Here is an 18,191-nt window from a genome sequence, read left to right as displayed (position 1 = left end):
TCTAAAAACAGGAAATGGTTTCTGTAGCCCTGACCTAAGCACATGAACTTGGGCCTGAGTCCCACTATACTTAGCCAGTTTCATTTTCCTCGTTTGGAGAAAAAAAAGCAAAGAACTCACAAGCTCAGGATGGTAACCTTTTAAGCACATTTACAGCCCAGTTCTCCACCTTTTGTTACTCGCAAGTCAGTCCTGCAGTTTCTGGGACATAACTTCATGAACTTTATTTGTCCAAAATGAAGGACAAGTGCAGGATCCCAAAACTAAGGGGTGGAAAACTAGAGCACGGTATACCCGGTGTAGTTCAGTTGTTTGCTTATAAGGTTTTAAACCTGACCCTGACTTTACCACATTTGCATTTCCTCAGGGCCTGCCCAAGACATTTAGCTGCCTTAGGTGATGGCACAATATGCTTCTTCACAATCACCATTTAATATATTGAAACCGATTGGTCTGGCGGAACACCCTCCCTTGAGATGTCAAGGAGATAAAGAACTACAAACTGTTAGAAGACATCTGAAGGCAGCCCTGTATCGGGAAGTTTTTAATGCTTTAATGTATCTTTTAGTATATATACTGTAAACTGCCCAGAGTGGCTGGGGAAACCCAGCCAGATGGGCAGGGTATAAATTATAAAATTATTATTATTATTTGATATTCCTTAATCACTGGTGACAGAACAGCATCTATCACACTTGACAGCAGTAAGTTGTGCAACAGCTGGCCGCACCTCATCCTAGCATCTTCCACCTAAGTCTGCTGCTTCACTCTGTCTAATGGTAGTGCTGGCCCTGGAGTTCCTCCAAAAGGCCATTTCCAACTCATTTCCAACCAAAAGGCCATTTCCAACTCTATGATTTTATTGTTTTTGATGTTCAGTTACAAGAAGAGGAAGTGACCTGTGATTTCTGTTCCATGAATGTCTTTTGTAATGCCTGCAGAGGAACTAAATGAATTTCCCACCACGCTGAGATGTGCAATTTCCATGTGTAGAGAAACACACATTTTGCTTTGGTTATTGTCTAGTACGTGTGGGAAGATGCAAGTATGAGTCATTTCCTCTCTTCACACATCCATAACAGCCAGCATACCTGTTTTCTGGGAACAAAAGGCTAACTATACTGGACAATAAAGGACAGTGGAAAAGCATCAGGATCCATATTGATGTACTAATATCATTTCCATTATCTTATTTTAAGATTATTATTTTTAAGCCATTGTTTTCCACTTCAGACAGTGTCAGTGAGAAAGGTTGAAACACATAGAGGGGAAAAACAACACTTGCCCAGATTAGAATTAGTGAGATGTAACAGATTCCAAAGCAAATATTCAGGCTTAAGTGGTTTGCATGTCTCATTTAAAGAGGCCAATCATGAGACTAGATGAACACTTCTGTCTCACTTCTAAGACTCATGTTCAGATGATACACTTTACTGTTAATTTCAGGTCACATTTAACAGTATGGCTTACTCAGTAGAAATATGTTTTGTAGAACACATAATTTGGTGAAAAGGACAAATGCCGCCAACCAGCACTGCATTTTTAGCATCTGTTGCAAACATGCAAAACTGATTTCCTCTGAGCTCAGTGCTGTGGATAAATGTGCATGTTTGAAGAAAAGGTGGGAAATCTGTTTCCACGGCAGCTCCATCACTCTGTACTCCCCCTACCTGTCCGTGACAAAAAGCATTATAACAATACAATACAGTTCAGAAAAGTTACAGTATTCAAATGTAGGATGAAGGAAGGCATGGGAGACAGACATTATTGTTAGTAGTACTTAACTTACCCTTACTTGCCTGTGTGGTGTGCTTTGTCCTGGCACTCCTAGTTGTGGAAGTAGTGTGGTGGTTGCTGTTGGCTGTTTGTGTCTGGCGTCACCGTATGAGGTACCTGTTAGAGTTATAGGCAGAGAAGTGTGAGCAATGTCTGCAGGATCTCACTGCTGTTTGTGCAGAGTGTCCCTCGCAAGCTCTAAGGGTGCAGTTGTAACCCTGGTAACTGCCCAGCAGGGCATAACGAGTGGTGGGGGCACTGTTGCATCCACAGTCTGCTGTGCACACCAGCTTGGGACGTGGGCAGGGAGATACCTGTGTCAGCCTAGATTGAGTGACAGAATCAGGGCATCTCAGGATCCACCCTTGGGCCAGTTCCCCAGCCCTGGAGTAGCCTGGTGGGCAGAAGGGGCAAGTCCACAGCAGGGGAGTCACTCTGCAGGCAGGTGCATATCTGAACCATTTTCACCTGGTTCAACTCCCCCAGGAAACAGGTCTTGAATTTCACCCTGAGTGGGTACCACCCGAGGCCAGATAAACATAGCCCCATGTCACGTGCTTTATCACTTAAGTTAATATTTCCCTGTGGGGTTGTAAACTGGTGGTGGCTTGCTGTGAATGGGTGCTGAGCTCCATTACATCCTATGAGTTGTCCTGTTGATGTGTCTATTTTTAATATACCCCCCCCCCTTTGAAATCAAGGGAGGAAATTCCTTACACAGGGTCCAGGGCTGTTGTAAACTTGCACCATTGCTGAGAATATGGTTGTGGTATGGATATGGTATCATATTGTATGGAATATATGGCATAAGCAGAACTGGCCCACCCATGAGGCGAGGCAGCAGGATCCACAGAGAGAGCAGATCACAATGTAACTCTTAGTCCGCTCCCCCGCCTCCATTCCTGATGTAGATTTTCACTCTCCCCTTCTTCCCTGGTGGAGAGGGGATGCCATTTTGTAATTCACCTCAGGTGCCAAAATGTCTTGGACCTGCCCTAGGTGTGCTTCCACCACCCTCCTCCCAGTATTGTCCCACCATCCTACTGTCTTATCTTTGTGGTGGAATGGTTGCATTGGCAGAACGTTGTCCCAGCATATGTCTTTGTGGTGTCATATATGGTATCCCATTGCTGTAGTAGAGCTATTTCCTCTCTGCCATCATAACCTGAGTATAAGATCCCTCTGTGACTGTCTCATAACATCAGAAACCAACATGTGCTATGTCCAGTCGAAATGTGTTTTGGTTCTAGTGCAAATTATACAAATTCAGATCAGAGTTGTGTGGAGTGGAAGAGGGATTCGGGTACTAGGGTTGGCTTACACTTGTTAGTATTTATTTGCAGGAAATTGGTGCATATCTGTTTGAAAAGTGAAACGGCATGTTCACAATGGCAACATGAGTTAAATAAACATCTCAGAGTAAATATCCGAAACCACTTGGCCATAGTATTTTTTGAAGCACTGGAATTTTCTAGCCCACATGAAGATAGGTTGGGGGGAAATACCACACTTAATATGGCAATGCCACAATAAAACAATCTTCCTATACTGAGTAATCTCCACCCAGTGGCTAATATGAGTGCTAAAAAATACTTTACCATCCTGTAATCAAGAATCTCGCTGCTAGCAGCCAAGAACATCCATTGAAGGTGGCAATCTAAATGTTAGCTGCTAACTATTCAAACACTGTGCTATGTTGTGCTGCATAGAATGAGCGACTGCAGATGACAGGATACACCCAAAGACTATAATTTTAATCATAATTCAGCCGTGTCATAGCAGATGATTGCAAGTCAATAGCGACAGTTGTGTTGGCAGTCTAAGATCATTCTGCATCTGGCATGATTAATGCACATCAGCTATCACCACATGATGCACAAGGCCTGGACATGCCCTGGACATGCCCACCATATGAATCAAGTAGTCACATTCATTCATAAAGTACTTGAGGGAGCTCTTCTTCTCTTGTGATTTGTGATGATGTAGAACCTCATTTTTTCACGTGTCACCTTCCAGGAATGTGGTTCATTTTCTTTAGTGCTTGACTACCACCTACCAACACTGCATAGAAGTTTGGTTAATACTGTAATCACAAGGGATACTCTGAAGATACAAAACAAACCTCTGAAACATTTTTGGTAAAATGGGTCTAATGAATCTCCTGGCAACAAATTTGCCGCTTTGCCATATTTTGGTTATCGCACGTCTTAAGAATTACCCTATGTGTTAGGTTTAGGAATCTGCACCAATTAGTCACTGTTTCATAATCTGACTTTTCCCCCAACTCTGAACATTTTCGTACACTTGAATTTTAACTTTTGTTGATTGAATTTGAAATCAATGGTGTACATACATCTTTGTTAATCTTGGTGGCAGTGGAGATTTTTTATTTTTATTTTTAGAAAAATGTCCTAAATTTAGTAAAGATACATATCAATATATAGTGATGTGCTGCATCTTTGATGCACCAGAATTTCTTTTTCTTGCGTATTTCCCTACATCATCACCAAAATTAGTTACATCATTAACTGACGAAACTAGATCGTTCAGGCTGCTCAGACAGTATCCATGCTGTTTAGTGTTCTTTCGGCAGCAAAATCCCCATGATGCCACCTTTACTCTGTTCTTCTGATAAAACTATCATTCTTCAACACTTCTATTTTTCATCAGTTGTGCCTGTTTTAGTTCTATGCCCAGCTACAGCAGTAGAGAACAGAATGTACCTGCTATTGGAGAAGAAAGGGAGGGTCAAAAGCCTGGGAAGATGACAATTCTGAAAGAACAGCCAATATTCCAAAATGAGCAACCTGCAGCTTCTCAAAGGAGAATGTTCCTTACTTTCTCCAGCTATGTCAGGTGTTTTACTTATGATCTATTTATGCAATCCACTCTAATACTAGTATCCAGCAAAGTTATTCCAAGTGGTGTGAGGTTTACTAACATCTAGCCCAATGAACGGGATTATTATAGCCCTCGGAAGCTGACAGATTTGCTAGGCAGTTTGAGGATAAACTGCCGCCACCTCTGCAACAACTGAGATGCCATAGTTGTGAAAAGTCCTGATGATGCATCTGATGAACTGTCTAGTCTTGCTTTCTGGGATCTGTTTCAGCTTACGAGCCCCGAGGGTGCAGACAAGGCACTTGCAGCAGTTCTGCTGACCGCATGGCCTCCTAATCTTTGCCAGCTGAGGTCAATTCAGGCTAGCTGCAATCAGGCAGGTCTAGGGTGTGATGAATGCATCACTGCATGAGGTGGAAGAACTTTTCATTTCAAAAGGGGGGGGGGGAATCATCTTGGGCCCAGATATACCGTATTTTTCGCCCTATAGGACGCACCAGCCCATAGGACGCACCTAGATTTTTTTGGGGGGGGAAATAAAGGGAAAAAATTATTTCCCCACCCACCCAGGAAGCCCGAGCTTCCCCCAACCCCAGCCCCCAGAACAGGTCCCAGAGCAATGCCGAAGCTGCGCAACCTTCGGGAGCCCGGGCTCCGGAGGGTTGCGCGGAGCTGCGCCAATCCCGGGAGCGCAGGCAGCTCTGCACAACCTTCGGGAGCCCTGCGCGGCTTCGCGCTGGGCTCCGGAGGGTTGTTCGGAGCTGCACGGAGCCCGGGAGCGCAGGCAGCTCTGTGCAACGTTCATGAGCCCGGCGCGAAGCCGCGCCGGGCTCCCTACAGCTGCGCAGAGCTTTCTGAAGCCTGGAGAGGGAGAGGGAGAGGGGTCGGTTCGCACCGACCCCTATCACTCACCAGGCTTCAGAAAAAGCCTGTATTCGCCCCATAGGACGCACACACATTTCCCCTTCATTTTTGGAGGGGAAAAAGTGCGTCCTATAGGGCGAAAAATACGGTGTATATATGGGTTCAGGCATTGGTTGGAGGCTGACTCAGCCTTGGTTATTCTGATGAGTGGCCTTTATTGAGAGAAGGATTGTGGCCCTAACACTTGACTTCCGCTTGGCAGCGTTTGATACCATCAACCATCCCTGCAGAGGCAGTGGTTCTGCTCCTATCTACAGGCCCAGTTTCAGAGATTGTGACTACATGGCTATATGTTGGTTCCCTGAGAGTTGTGGTCTAAGCTGCAGCTATACAACACCACTTGAAGCAGGAATTAGGGGATTTAGAGCACTGTGTCATCACTATGCTGGTGATACAGAGTTTTATTTCTCTTACATCAGGAATCAAGTGTGGCTGCGCAAACCCTAATACACTGTCTCCATGCAGTGATAGGATAGATGAGGGCCAATATGCTGAAGCCAAATCCTGACAAGACATAAGTCCTATGTGTGGGCAGTTCCTGTGGGATAACCAGCTTCATATAGCCATTGTACTTAAGTCTAAATGATGCACGAAGGGTTAAAACTACAGAGTAAGCTGCCTGACAGGCTTAGCTCACATTGATAGGGACTAGGTCAGTGGTGGCCAAACTCAGCCCTCCAGCTGTTTTGGGACTACAACTCCCATCATCCCTAGCTAACAGGACCAGTAGTCAGGGATGATGGGAAATGTAGTCCCAAAACAGCTAGAGGGCCTAGTTTGGCCACCACTGGACTAGGTAATCAAGCATTTGTTCCCCTTTAGTATACCTCAGAAGCTGAGCATGTGAAGAGGCTAAGCTGGTTGTTCCAGCTTAGCTGCATGGCTCTCACAAGCCACTCTTTAGTTCCTATAGCAATAATTTAGGAACTCTCACCACTGTAACTAAGCCAGCTTTTACTGCCTATGCAACTTTTCCCTCAATGCTGTATGCAAAAGCACATGAATCAGACCTTTGAAAAGCATGTCAGTAAACCATTTTTTAACTTGCGAAATGTGTGGCCTTTTTCTATGCTGGGGGAAGAGAGAAGTTTGGGAACTCACAAGGTCATATTTTAAAGCCTTAATAGCGTATGTTTACATGCTTCACTTTGCTGCATATTTAGTGATTTTAAATCTAACCATAGAGTACTTGCCCCAAACTTGGATCCTGGCATCCAGGAAGGCTCCTTTTTATACAACATTTGTTCCTTGCACTGACATTTTCCAGGCCCAGAAACTGAGAAATTTGCCTGTTCTGTAGAAGGCTGCACTTCCCACAAATGAGCAGGTGTGAAATCAACACTTCTTGTTTCCCACTGAGCTACCAGCCACATAATAGGATTGTCCTTTGCGCCTTTACTTTTGCAGCATCCCTGGTTCCCTGTCCATGAATTCTCGGGTCTCACAAGCTCCAATACAAGCAGTGCAGTTTGATGATCAAACTCACATCCTGTGGAAGCCTGTTACCAGTAGACTCTACATTCAAGCCAATGAGCTGCGGAAGTCTGTAATAGTAAATATGCTGTGGGATGCACCTGACAGCCCGCTTGTGAATTGCATCTGGGGGAGGGTTTGGGCAGGTTTGCATGATGTGTCACATCACAATCTTTCTGCCTTTGTCACATAATGATTGGCACCTTCCAGGCATGGCTGATATGTGGGAGAGTGACATTGTGATTGGTGACTGGTAGTATAGTTGCCAGGGACTCTGTGGGTGTTGTTGCTATGTTTGGTCTTCTTTGTTTTCTCCCTTACTGCTACTGAGCTTTGACTTCGCTCCTTGCGGAACGTAAGATCATGGTTAAATCCTGGCCCAACATCAGCTCTTACACCTTGACCATAGGATTAGTCTCTGCAGCTGGGGTTCTTTTTTTTATATACAGTGGCACCTAAGCTTAAGAACTTAATTCGTTCTGGAGGTCCGTTCTTAACCTGAAACTGCTCTTAACCTGAAGCACCACTTTAGCTAATGGGGCCTCCCGCTGCCACCGCCGCACAATTTCTGTTCTCATCCTGAAGCAAAGTTATTAACCTGAGGTACTATTTCTGGGTTAGCGGAGTCTGTAACCTGAAGTGTCTGTAACCCGAAGCGTCTGTAACCTGAGGTACTACTGTATAAATCTCTAAATAATAAAAAATAAGAACTATCTTTGGTTTCCTGATGCTGAGTTCAGGACTTCAAGATTTATCTGGGGTTGAGAATTCAGGGCACAATTTTTATTATGTTTTTATATTCTGCTGGAAGCTGCCCAGAGTGGCTAGGAAAACCCAGCCAGATGGATGGGGTATTAATTATTATTATTATTATGAATTGCCTCACATACTGAAGCCATCGAAGTTGCTGTACAACAAAATAAAAAATACAAGTTCTAAAAACAATAAAAACCATTCCTACAAACTCTAGAAACAATAAAACAACTTAGACAGGTGTACGATTCATCTTTGATATAAAAGGGAGCAAACGTAATAAAGATGACTTGCCAATGTTAATTACCTTTTAAACTAAATCACAAGTTATATATCCTTGAATATCTAAAAAAAAAAAAAAGACAACTACTGTATACAGCTGTTTTTGTAAAATCCTAAACAGGAATGACTTTTTTTAGGGCTGAAGGTTGGATTGTCTCTTGGTCAACCCTCCAGGGAGGGGGGCACATATTAAAGAAGGTGTGACCAAAGTGTGAAAGTGGACATAGCTAGTTTTGTTTTGTTTTAATTAAAAGACTGTGGGGGTGTCACAAAAATCCTTTGAAATCATACCAAGGGACATATAAGGTGATCAGATAGATACATGATAATATTTTTAAGGGACACATTTAGGAGCCTTGACAGCTGCAGCACGGGAACAGTGAGTAAAAGAAAAATGAATGGAAAAGTGTGTCATCCCTCAAAGAGGGCACATGTTGTGGTGAGACCTGGAGTCTGACCTCTTGGTTGTGGGCGGGCATATTGGACAGCCACAACATCCGATTGGTAGGTTCCTCATTGCTGGGTTTAATCTGGCCAATGGGGTGCAGTCTAAACGGATCGAGGGACCAATATATATACCTATGCATGTGACCCAGAGCTTCCTCTTTCAGCTCGTGCATCGGAACACCCGCCCACCTCTCCTTACTTTTAGGGCATTTTGCGACTGACTTTGCTATGCCGTTGTGTGTCATCTGTCATTGGGACATGGGCATGGCAGGAATTTTCCCCACTTGGCTGATTGGCTGTTGCCATTTGGGTTTCGCTTGCCACGTAGCAAATCATCACAACTTGTAAGGTTGCAGATAGGCACTGGTTCAGGTGATAGGGATGGGAGAACGCTCTCGCCATCCCTATGTGAAGGGTATTCCGTTAAAGGAATTCAGGGACTCGATGGTTTGGTCAACCCCCGAGAGGGGGTTGTGCCCGTGCCTGAGTCCAGGGGAGCATCTGGGGAGTGGACACAGTCCATTCCCGGGCTTTCTACCTACCTCACCTACCTTGGCCGACCTATGATAGAGCTCTGGGTCAGCGCTACCTGCAACGGTGCAGGGAGCTAGTCAAACCAGAGCCTATGCAACCACTCACTTTCTGTAATCAATAAAGTTGTGGCCTAAATTCTGCCAAAAACCAAAATTAAAATTTGAGTCAAATGTGTGTTTATTTAGGGGGGGAGGCCTGTGGGTCTGAACACGCAAAGAGGGAAATGGCATCATGGCAGGGTATCGATGGGAGCAGTATTAAAAACAACAACTTATTACTATTTTTTAAATCAAATGTTCAGTTCTTAAAGGCCACAAAAACCCTTTTGGGGGAACCAGATGTGGGCTACAGATCAGCCACCCCTCCTCTAAAACATTTGGGGCATAATGCACCACATTCCACAGAAGAACATTGATTTTATACATATAAAACAAATTTAAAAATGTTTTTATTGCTCTGCAAATCGCTTTGAGATGCCACATGGGAAGCAATTCACAACAACCTGTTGGATTGGGCCCTTTCCAAGTTTAAGGTTGCAGCCGCTTAGCAGGAAATAAAACCAATCACACATATTTTCAGATAAATGTTGTTTAGGAATGAGGCGAAAAAGGATATAAGAGTTGGATGAAAATGCTGAAAAGGGCAAAACCTGTTTTTGTTGTATTTGTTTGTGATTTAAATCTATATTCTTTGAAAGTTCTCCAAACATGTCTTCATGTTTTCAAATTATATCCTTAATTTAGCATTACAGTTGATTGAAGGTTACTTTTCATGGTGGTGGTTTTAAAAGGAAGCTGTGATATGCATCGTTACATCTGGTAGGTAGCAAGTTATATCTCTAATCGCACCACCTGCTGGCAGTTCTTTACTATCACGTTCTTAACAAATTTGGCATGAGCATCCAAACAACAGGTAAAAACCTGAGTGAAAAAGGCCTTGAGTAGTGGAAGTTACTTCAGGAACTGCGGCAGAGTTCCTGGTAGTCATCAGAGACAGGATACTTGGCTGGATGGACCAGCTCAATATATTTTGCTGCTAGAGATCAATGACATGAGAAGAGCCTGAGGAATCAGGTCAATGGCCCATCAAGTCCCCTCATGAGGATACACACATAGACACATGCTGTTGTCTGTCTTCGGCTTGGACCTGGACTATTTGACACCAGCGTTCTCAAGGGCTGGGGTGGTGACCTCTCTGCCCCATCCTCCTCTGACATAGCCAAGGGTTCTTCACCCAGAGGGTCCTTCAATGGGATCTTCAGCACTCATTCTAGGGGACTCGACCTCCTCTTCTGAGCTCCTCCAGCTGTGGGGTGTCTGGTTCATCCTTCAAGGAATTTGGGTCAGGGCTTGCTGGCTTGGCATGATACCAAGTTTGTAATACATAAGGACAGCAGTATGGATTGGTTTTAAGTAACTCAGAAGTCTCAGAAGGGTCATGGTGACCCAACAGGAATAAAGTATCTCTCCTCAATATCTCAGCCCCTGCACTTTGGATTTCATTTTTAAAAATTCTGCTCTGACCATCCATTCACTTTCTTCCGTTTCCTTTCTTCAGCGATCCCTTTTGTTCAATAAAGGCCGGGATTTCATCACTGGCATCTAATGATGTTTATGTAGTGAATGGGAAAGCAATAAAAAGTCTTCTGCTCTGCTCAGCAGGTTCTGTGCATCTGTCGCTGTGTGGAAAAGCAGCCCAGTTCAAAGACAGCTTAGCAAGACTTGGTAGCTTCAGAGGTACATTTCCAGTGCTTTCAGTCATGGGCAGAATTAAGAAGAGGCAAGAAACAAGGGAAAATGGAAAGCATGGACCAGTGGCGTAGCGTGGGGGGTGCAGGGGGGGCCGGCCGCACCGGGTGCAACATCGGGGGGGGGGTGCGCGCTCGCACTAGCAGCTCTCTGCCCCTATTAAAATCCATGGGTTAGGGGGCGCAAATTACTTGCCTTGCCCCGGGTGCTGACAACCCACGCTACGCCACTGGCATGGACACAGGTTAGCACTGATCTGAATGGGAGCCTCACTTTCTGTTCCTAAACTGCACCATTCATATCTGTTACACAAATCTGGAGGTTCTTTCCTACTTGCTCTGTGTATCATTCATTTACTCTGCAATACACTGTCCTTGCCTGAAGAAACTGGAGGCAAAAATCCAGACACTGTGAAAAAATAATTTATCTTTCAAAATGTATCCAATGTGTTTGGAGCTGCTGATCTTTCTGAAAGGTATTCTGCCAACTATGTTTTGTACTGTGTCAGTCAATGATGAATGGAATGTGTTATCATGTAACAATGGATCTGCTTGAACTACTGGAGGATAGCATTCCAGGTTGAAACTCAAAACATGTTAAGCAGCAATTAGGGCCGGCCCTACCATGTGTTAGATAGTGAGGCAGGTGTCTCAGGTGGCAAATATTGAAGGGCAGCAAATGGGGGAAGCTCTTTGTGTGTGTTTCATTTCATTTTTTTCATTTCACTTTTGATTTGTATACCACCTTTCTAATATTGCTACACAAAAGGTGGTTACAGCAACAAAATATACAGCAAAGAACACGCACCTAATAATAATCTGATCCAACACAGAAAGACATAATAAAACATAACTTTAAAATGGAACAACTTATATCAAATAAAGTAATATTCTATAATCTATTAGACTATAATAGTACACAATAAAATTAACTCTCAAAACATCAGCAAATAATAATTAAACAGAAATTCGCTCTTAACAATTACAGTAAATATTAATAAACTATGATCAATAAAAATAACTGCAAGTCACAATGCATAAAATATCACAATACATACAAAACTATGTGAAGTGATCAAATTGAGAAACAAAGACACACAACTTACAAAACTATTTTTAATAGTTTGCTGTGCAACCTGCATTGGGACTGGTGAAGTGGAAGTGAGGTCGTCCAATGTGGAGCCAGAGCCACTAACTGTGGGAGGAAAGTCAGATCCATGACCCATATGTGGGTAATTAAGAAAATAATTGGTTGGATGCTTGGGGAGCGCCCAACAAAGTTCTAAACAGTCACTGAGTTAAGCAGAGGTATGGCGTGGGAATACAGATTGTTAGACCCCTTTCCATATCCCATTTAGTATGCTTATAGCTCTTACCCCTCTTTCTACCCCTATGGCAATGAACATACCACATACCATTAACCAAGTTTAAAATGTTTTACTTATAAAATCCAAGGTCTGATTCATGCGTTATTCCATGCAGCAGCAAGGAGAACACGGGTAGAATACTCTTGGGTACAAAATACAGATATATAGTTTCAAACATCCTACCTGGTTGGTTACATGGAGTGAAGAGGGAGTGAGGAAAGGAAGAGAAGAAGCTTCACTTCCTCCCACAATGGAGGCGAGGGGGCATGACCTAACTGACTCTAGGAACAGAGTTCTCGGGTCATGCACTAACTAGCATCTTTGGCTGCAGTATCCCACAAGAATGACACACACAGCCAACAAATTCCCGTTTTGTCTTCCTCCTCTTCCCTGCTGAGTTCTACAAAGGCAAGACTGAAAATGAAGAGGAGGAAGCTGACAGGCAGTGCAGCCGCCACCAAGACTGCTTGTAAGAACAAAGGCAGGCTGGTGTGGGCTGGATAGCTGAAGGCAGAATGAGGTTAAGAACACAAGAAGAGCCTGCTGGATCAGGCCAGCGGTCCATGTAGTTCACACAGTGCACACAGTGGCTGAACGGCTGCCTGTAAGACACCAGCAAGCAGGATTCGAACACAAGAGCACTCTTCCCTCCTGAGGTTTCCAGCAACTGGTATCTAGCGGCATGTCTGCCTCCAACTGTAGGAGGTAGCGCATAGCTGATATTATTATTATTATTATTATTATTATTATTATTATTATTATTATTATTAAATTGATTTATACCCCACCCATCGGGCTGAGCCACTCTAGGTGGCTCCCAATCGAGTGTTAAAAACAATACAGCAATATATAATCATCACATACCACCTTTACCTTCCAAGAATCTCAAGCTGAAGGACATGGCTCACCTCTTCCCCATTTCATCCACACAGCAACCCTGTGAGGTAAGCTAGTTGGGAGAGATTCTGACTTGCCCAAGGTCACCCTTGTGACCTTCGGAGTGGCTGAGTGGGCTTTCAAACCCTGCCCTCCCAGGTCCTAGTCCAACATTTTGCCCCCAATGGTCCAGCTTCCACGGATTGTCACACTGGCAACACCATTTATTTTGCCCCTTCCGACTCCAGGGCGCTATGATTCTGTATAAACGGGGGCTAAAATTATTTGAAACGCGGGCATAGCCAGTATTTTTGTTGGGGGGCAGGGCTTTTGTTGGGGGGGGGAGGCGAACATCAGTTTGCTATGTATTTTTATTGATGGGGGGCAGCTGCCCCTCCCTGCCCCCCTTGGCTACGCCCATGTGTCGTGGGAAGGGTCGCCTGGTGTTGAAAAGCTACAACTTGAATTCCCATGTCGCCGATTTGCAGTTTCGAAGTGCTGGGCACCCGGTGGGAGAGTCTAATCATGCGTGCGCCCGCGCACCAGCAACGTCGGACAAGGGCGTCCCTAACCTCTTCAGATCCAGGCGGGGCTTTCCCCTTCAACATCCCCCCCCCCTTGCATAACAAATCTTGAATCCCCCTCCCCCTCCGGGATTCAGGGCTTGCATCGTATTGCAAGGCGGTGCCGGAGAGGGAGCCCCGTCTGCTCCGCCCTGGCTCCGCGCGCCTGCCCAGCGCACCGCCCCCTCGAGGGCAGCGAGGCCGCCGGAGAGACCCGGCTCAGGCCAGCCCCCTCCATCTCCTTCTCCTCCTCCTCCCCGCTCCCTCTTTTTCCGGTCCGCGCTGGGTTGGTCGCCGGCACGACCGCGTGCGCGCATGCTCCGTCGGCGGGAAGGGGGCCACTTGCGACGGCAGCAGCCGGAGGAGGAGGAGCAGCAGGAGGGCAAAGTCGAGGCGGGCATGCAAAGTTAACCGCGGGAGCGGCAGGTAGCCCAGCAGCGGTCCCAGCGCAGCCCGCCTCTCCTTCGCCCTCGACGGCGCACCTCGCGCCGCCCCAGCCCTGCAGCGCCATGGTGTTGGACAGCTTGGCTCGCATCATTAAAGTACAGCTGCCCGCCTACCTGAAGCGCCTCCCGCTGCCCGAGAGCGTCGGCGGCTTCCTCAGGCTGACAGGTTCGGGGGGCAGGGTTCTTGGGTGGGGGGCGGCGGTGGGGAGAGCCCGAGGGTCGGGATCTGTGCCTTCTGCTCGTCGAACTTCCGTGCGAGTCTTCCTGGGAAGCGGGCGGTGGAGGCGTAGGAACGAAACACTCGAGTTGACTTGAACACTTTCCCCTGGAAGGTGGAAAGGGAAAAGCTTGGAACTGAGCCCCGCCAAACGCCCCGGGACTTACTTCTGAGTAGACGCGTTCTGGATCGCGCTGCAAAACTCGTTATATACCCCCCACTCCCCGCGCGCGCGTGTGTTTTTGTTTCAACTTTCTCCCAACTGCAGATCTCAGTGCTTCAGAATAAGCCTTTCTTTTAAAGCGCAGTCCCTTGCAGGCTTACCTGGGAGTAAGCCCCACTGAGCATAATGGAGCTTACTTCCGCGTTAAGTTCGGTAGGACTGCGCTGTTAACTGCACGTGCGCGTTTCCCCCATTCATCCGTCCCCTCTGATCGTCCTGCTTCAAATGCGCCCTAGTCCCCTATAGGCTCTTCAGTTCCCTTTTTTCAAATCGTGCTTTCCAGGACTGGCCCTTTCGTGAGACAAGAGCTAGGCTTGCCCACCCATGCCATGTTGAGATTCTTGCATTGCAGGGGGTTGGACTAGATGACCCTCAGGATCCCTTCCTCCCTTCCAAAACTCTACGATTCTGTAGTTTTGAGGCCAGAAAAGGCAACCACCTCAGATGACAGGATCCAAAAGGGCAGCAGATTCCGATGTTAATCTTCCTCCCCCGCTTGCTCCTGGTGTAGCTCTTCCTTCCCTTGCACCATTTTGGGGTTCACCTCAGGTGCCAAAATGGTCTGGCCCTGAGCCTCAGACAGCAAGTGCTTTTGAGGGAATTGGTGGTTGTGGTGGTGAGGTGTTGCAGGATAGAGGAATTTGCTGGCTGCTCTCTGATGCTGATGTTGAAGATTCCATTTCGATTCTGGTGGGCTTTTGTGCATCAAATGGCACGGCCATCTTGCCTTCTCCTCAGGCACCAAAATGTCTTGGGCTGGTCCTATAGTCCCTGTCCCCCCTTTTGCTCTCCTTTAGGACTTCAGAGGCTTTTTGACTTAAGGGGTGGGTTCTTTTACTTTCTGCTGTTTGCATGCATGTTTGAATGATGGTCATGAGGAATAGAAAACTCCCCAGAAGAGGAGACCTGTCTGGGTGGATGGAGCAGCCAAGTAATTTCGTTGTCCCCGAGAGGGGGCAATGACAATAAAGACATCATCATCATCATCATCATCATCATTATTATTATTATTATTATTATTTCATGTTAGCTTACTTAATATAGTGATACAGGGTATGTATGCGGACGCACGTGCGTACACACACACACACACACACACACACACGTCTGTTTACATAAAAGTTCTGTCCAATGGAACTTGCTCTGAAGTAAGGCTGCAATCCTGTGCAAAGTTAGGCACACCAAGGCCAAATTATTTCGGTGGGCCTAGGCTCACTTAAGTCCTGTTTAGGACTGTGCAGCACATACGTGTCACATTATATTCTGTATGAAAATGCCCTTATTGTGTACATACAATATTGTTTAATTCAAAACAGTAACCCCTTGAAACTCATTATCCTTTTGTGTTCCTAGTCATGGTGGTAAAAAAATTAGTGGGTGTTTTTTTAAAAACTTTTTCCAACATGTGTGTCTTAACGCAACAAATCTGAGGAGCTGAAAACATGAAAGCAGTTATGTATGCATGTAGGAATATTTCTAAATTTATATGCAGTACAGTTGCTTCACGTGATTATTATTTAGAGTATTAGTACCCTGTTCTTCAGCCAAAACAAGACAATCCCTACCTGCAGACTTACAATCTGAAAACAACAACACACAAGGGAAAAGGGACAGGGAGGGAAGTGGAAAATAGAAAAACTCAGGGACCAATTTCTAAACAGTTGTCCTCTTAATGTCCAGGGGCAATAGGTGCTTGATGGAGCTGGGGCTCCAGCAAAGCTGATGAAATGAGCCCTGCTTCCTATCTCTCCTACTGAGGAACTCTAATGGCTGCGCCCCAGATGGCATTTGAGGGCAGAGGAGGCCTGATGGAGCTGGCTTCTAACAGCAGAGCCAACACCTTAATGCCTGACAAGTTCATTGTGGCATAAGCTTTATCGGATGAAGTGGCCTATAGTTTGCAAGGAGTATTAGTGTGGAAGCACCTGTACTCTGGAACTCCCTTCTTAGTGATATTAGAAGGCAGGCACCTTCACTATACTGTTTTGAACACATGCTGAAAACTTATGTTTTGGCAAGCCTAATCCAGACACATGATTTAGTTACATTTGTTTCAAGCATTTTACTAAGTTTATATTTGGTGTGTCATCACTTAGTGGTAGAGATAACTTAGTAGTAGAGTGTAAGCTTCGTGTGTGAGTTCTCTAGTGAAGGATTTCAGAAATCAGACTTGGGAAAGGCCTCATCAGCTTTGGAGCACTGCTACCAGCCAGATTGTGGAGCTGGAATATCCAGTTGCGGAACCAAGAGATCAATGGTTTGTTTAGAATTGTGGAGTTGGAATGGCCCCGTGAGCGTCATCTAGTCCATCGCCCTGCAATGCAGGATTCACAGCTAAACAGTGTCTGACAGATGGCCATCCCAACTCTGTTTAAATACCTCCAACGAGAGAGAGTTCACCAATGTTAAAGAGCTCTTGCCGTCAGAAAGTTATTCCTCATGTTTAGTCGGAATTGCCTTTGTTTTAGCTGGAATCCATTGGTTCGGGTCCTACCCTCAGGAGCAGCAGAAACAAGTCTTCCGCGTGACAGCCCTTCCTTCAAATGTTTGGAGATGGCTATTATATCTCCTCCCCATCTCCTCTTCTCCAGGCTAAACATGCCCAGCTTCCTCAACGGTTCCTCCTAAGTCTGGGTTTCCAGACCCTTAATCATCTTAGTCACCCTCCTCTGCACATGGTTCAGTATAGGGCAAGCTTTCAGTGTCATGTGACAGCGCTTTCTCTCTTGTTTCTCACCTTCAGAGGCCTGTGCTTTGAGAAGAGGAGATGGAGTATGCCTCTGAACAGTATAGTATATACACCAAGTATCAAATGTGGTGAATATAATAATAATGCAACAAAATAACACTACCACAAACTGGCTTATAAGTATAAAACCAAATTTACTAGAATAATAAACTAGAATAGAGATAGACTTGTAACCATTCAAACAACAAACATCCTAAGGTACCATGTGCAAGACAAAGCCTGGAGATACTGTAAACATGGAGTGGATGAATGTACAACTGTATCTTAAGAAGTTACATGCGCAGTAAATGTTTATACAGACAGGATAAATGAACCGTTCCACAAGTAGCGTAAGTCCAATCACAGAACGGCAACCCCGTGCCGCCACAATGGCAAGGGTAGCATACTTTCTTTATCCTGAGCAAACTGTTTTGTATGACTGGCTTTTCAGACTGATGAAGCATGTAGCGAAACCTGTAATATATCCGGAGAACAGGTCTCCTTTTGCCCGTTTGCGTTAATCTCACCAGGGTGGTGGCTCTGATTTGCCTTCCCGTGACTGATCCATGCATACGGCTTTGTGTTTCCAACTCAGGACCCATTGAAGAACATCTCATCCAGTTCAATCTTTGAAAAACAGCTTTGAAAAACCTTTTCATATTCTCCAGTGTACTACTCTTGCCGTTATGGTGGCACAGGGTTGCCATTCTGTGATTGGACTTACGCTACTTGTTGAACGGTGCATTTATCCACTCCATGTTTACAGTATCTCCAGGCTTTGTCTTGCGCATGGCACCTTAGTATGTTTGTTGTTTAAATGGTTACAAGTCTATCTCTATTCTAGCTATTATTCGAGTAAATTTGGTTTTATACTTATAAGCCAGTTTGTGGTGGTGTTGTTTTGTTGTATGCCTCTGAACACCAGTTTCTGGGAATCAGAAGTGGGGAGAGTGCTGTTGCGCTCAGGCCCTTCCTGCAGCCTTCCCACAGACAT

At 45.3% G+C, this 18,191-nt stretch overlaps 1 protein-coding gene and 1 long non-coding RNA gene across 2 annotated transcripts in view; one reads left to right on the top strand and one right to left on the bottom strand.

The window, feature by feature from the left end:
* Nucleotides 1-832: 832 nt before the first annotated feature.
* On the bottom strand, nucleotides 833-15,022 carry LOC309350500. The gene is made up of 3 exons (XR_014160441.1): nucleotides 14,414-15,022; nucleotides 3,722-3,828; nucleotides 833-1,893 (listed from the first exon to the last, which is right to left on the bottom strand). It is a non-coding gene; the product is annotated as an uncharacterized lncRNA (long non-coding RNA).
* Nucleotides 13,869-18,191, top strand: part of CISD2 (CDGSH iron sulfur domain 2) — a 22,534-nt gene continuing 18,211 nt past the window's right edge. The window contains exon 1 of the mRNA XM_081877425.1: nucleotides 13,869-14,195. Coding sequence (XP_081733551.1) covers nucleotides 14,093-14,195 — 103 coding nt within the window. The 5' untranslated portion in view covers nucleotides 13,869-14,092. The remainder of the gene's footprint in view (nucleotides 14,196-18,191) is intronic.

This window comes from Podarcis erhardii (genome assembly GCF_964252035.2).
Source record: "Podarcis erhardii genome assembly, chromosome: 9".
Taxonomy (NCBI): domain Eukaryota; kingdom Metazoa; phylum Chordata; class Lepidosauria; order Squamata; family Lacertidae; genus Podarcis; species Podarcis erhardii.
The sequence above is the reverse complement of the archived record's forward strand: the minus strand, read 5'-3'. Positions and strand labels throughout refer to the sequence as shown.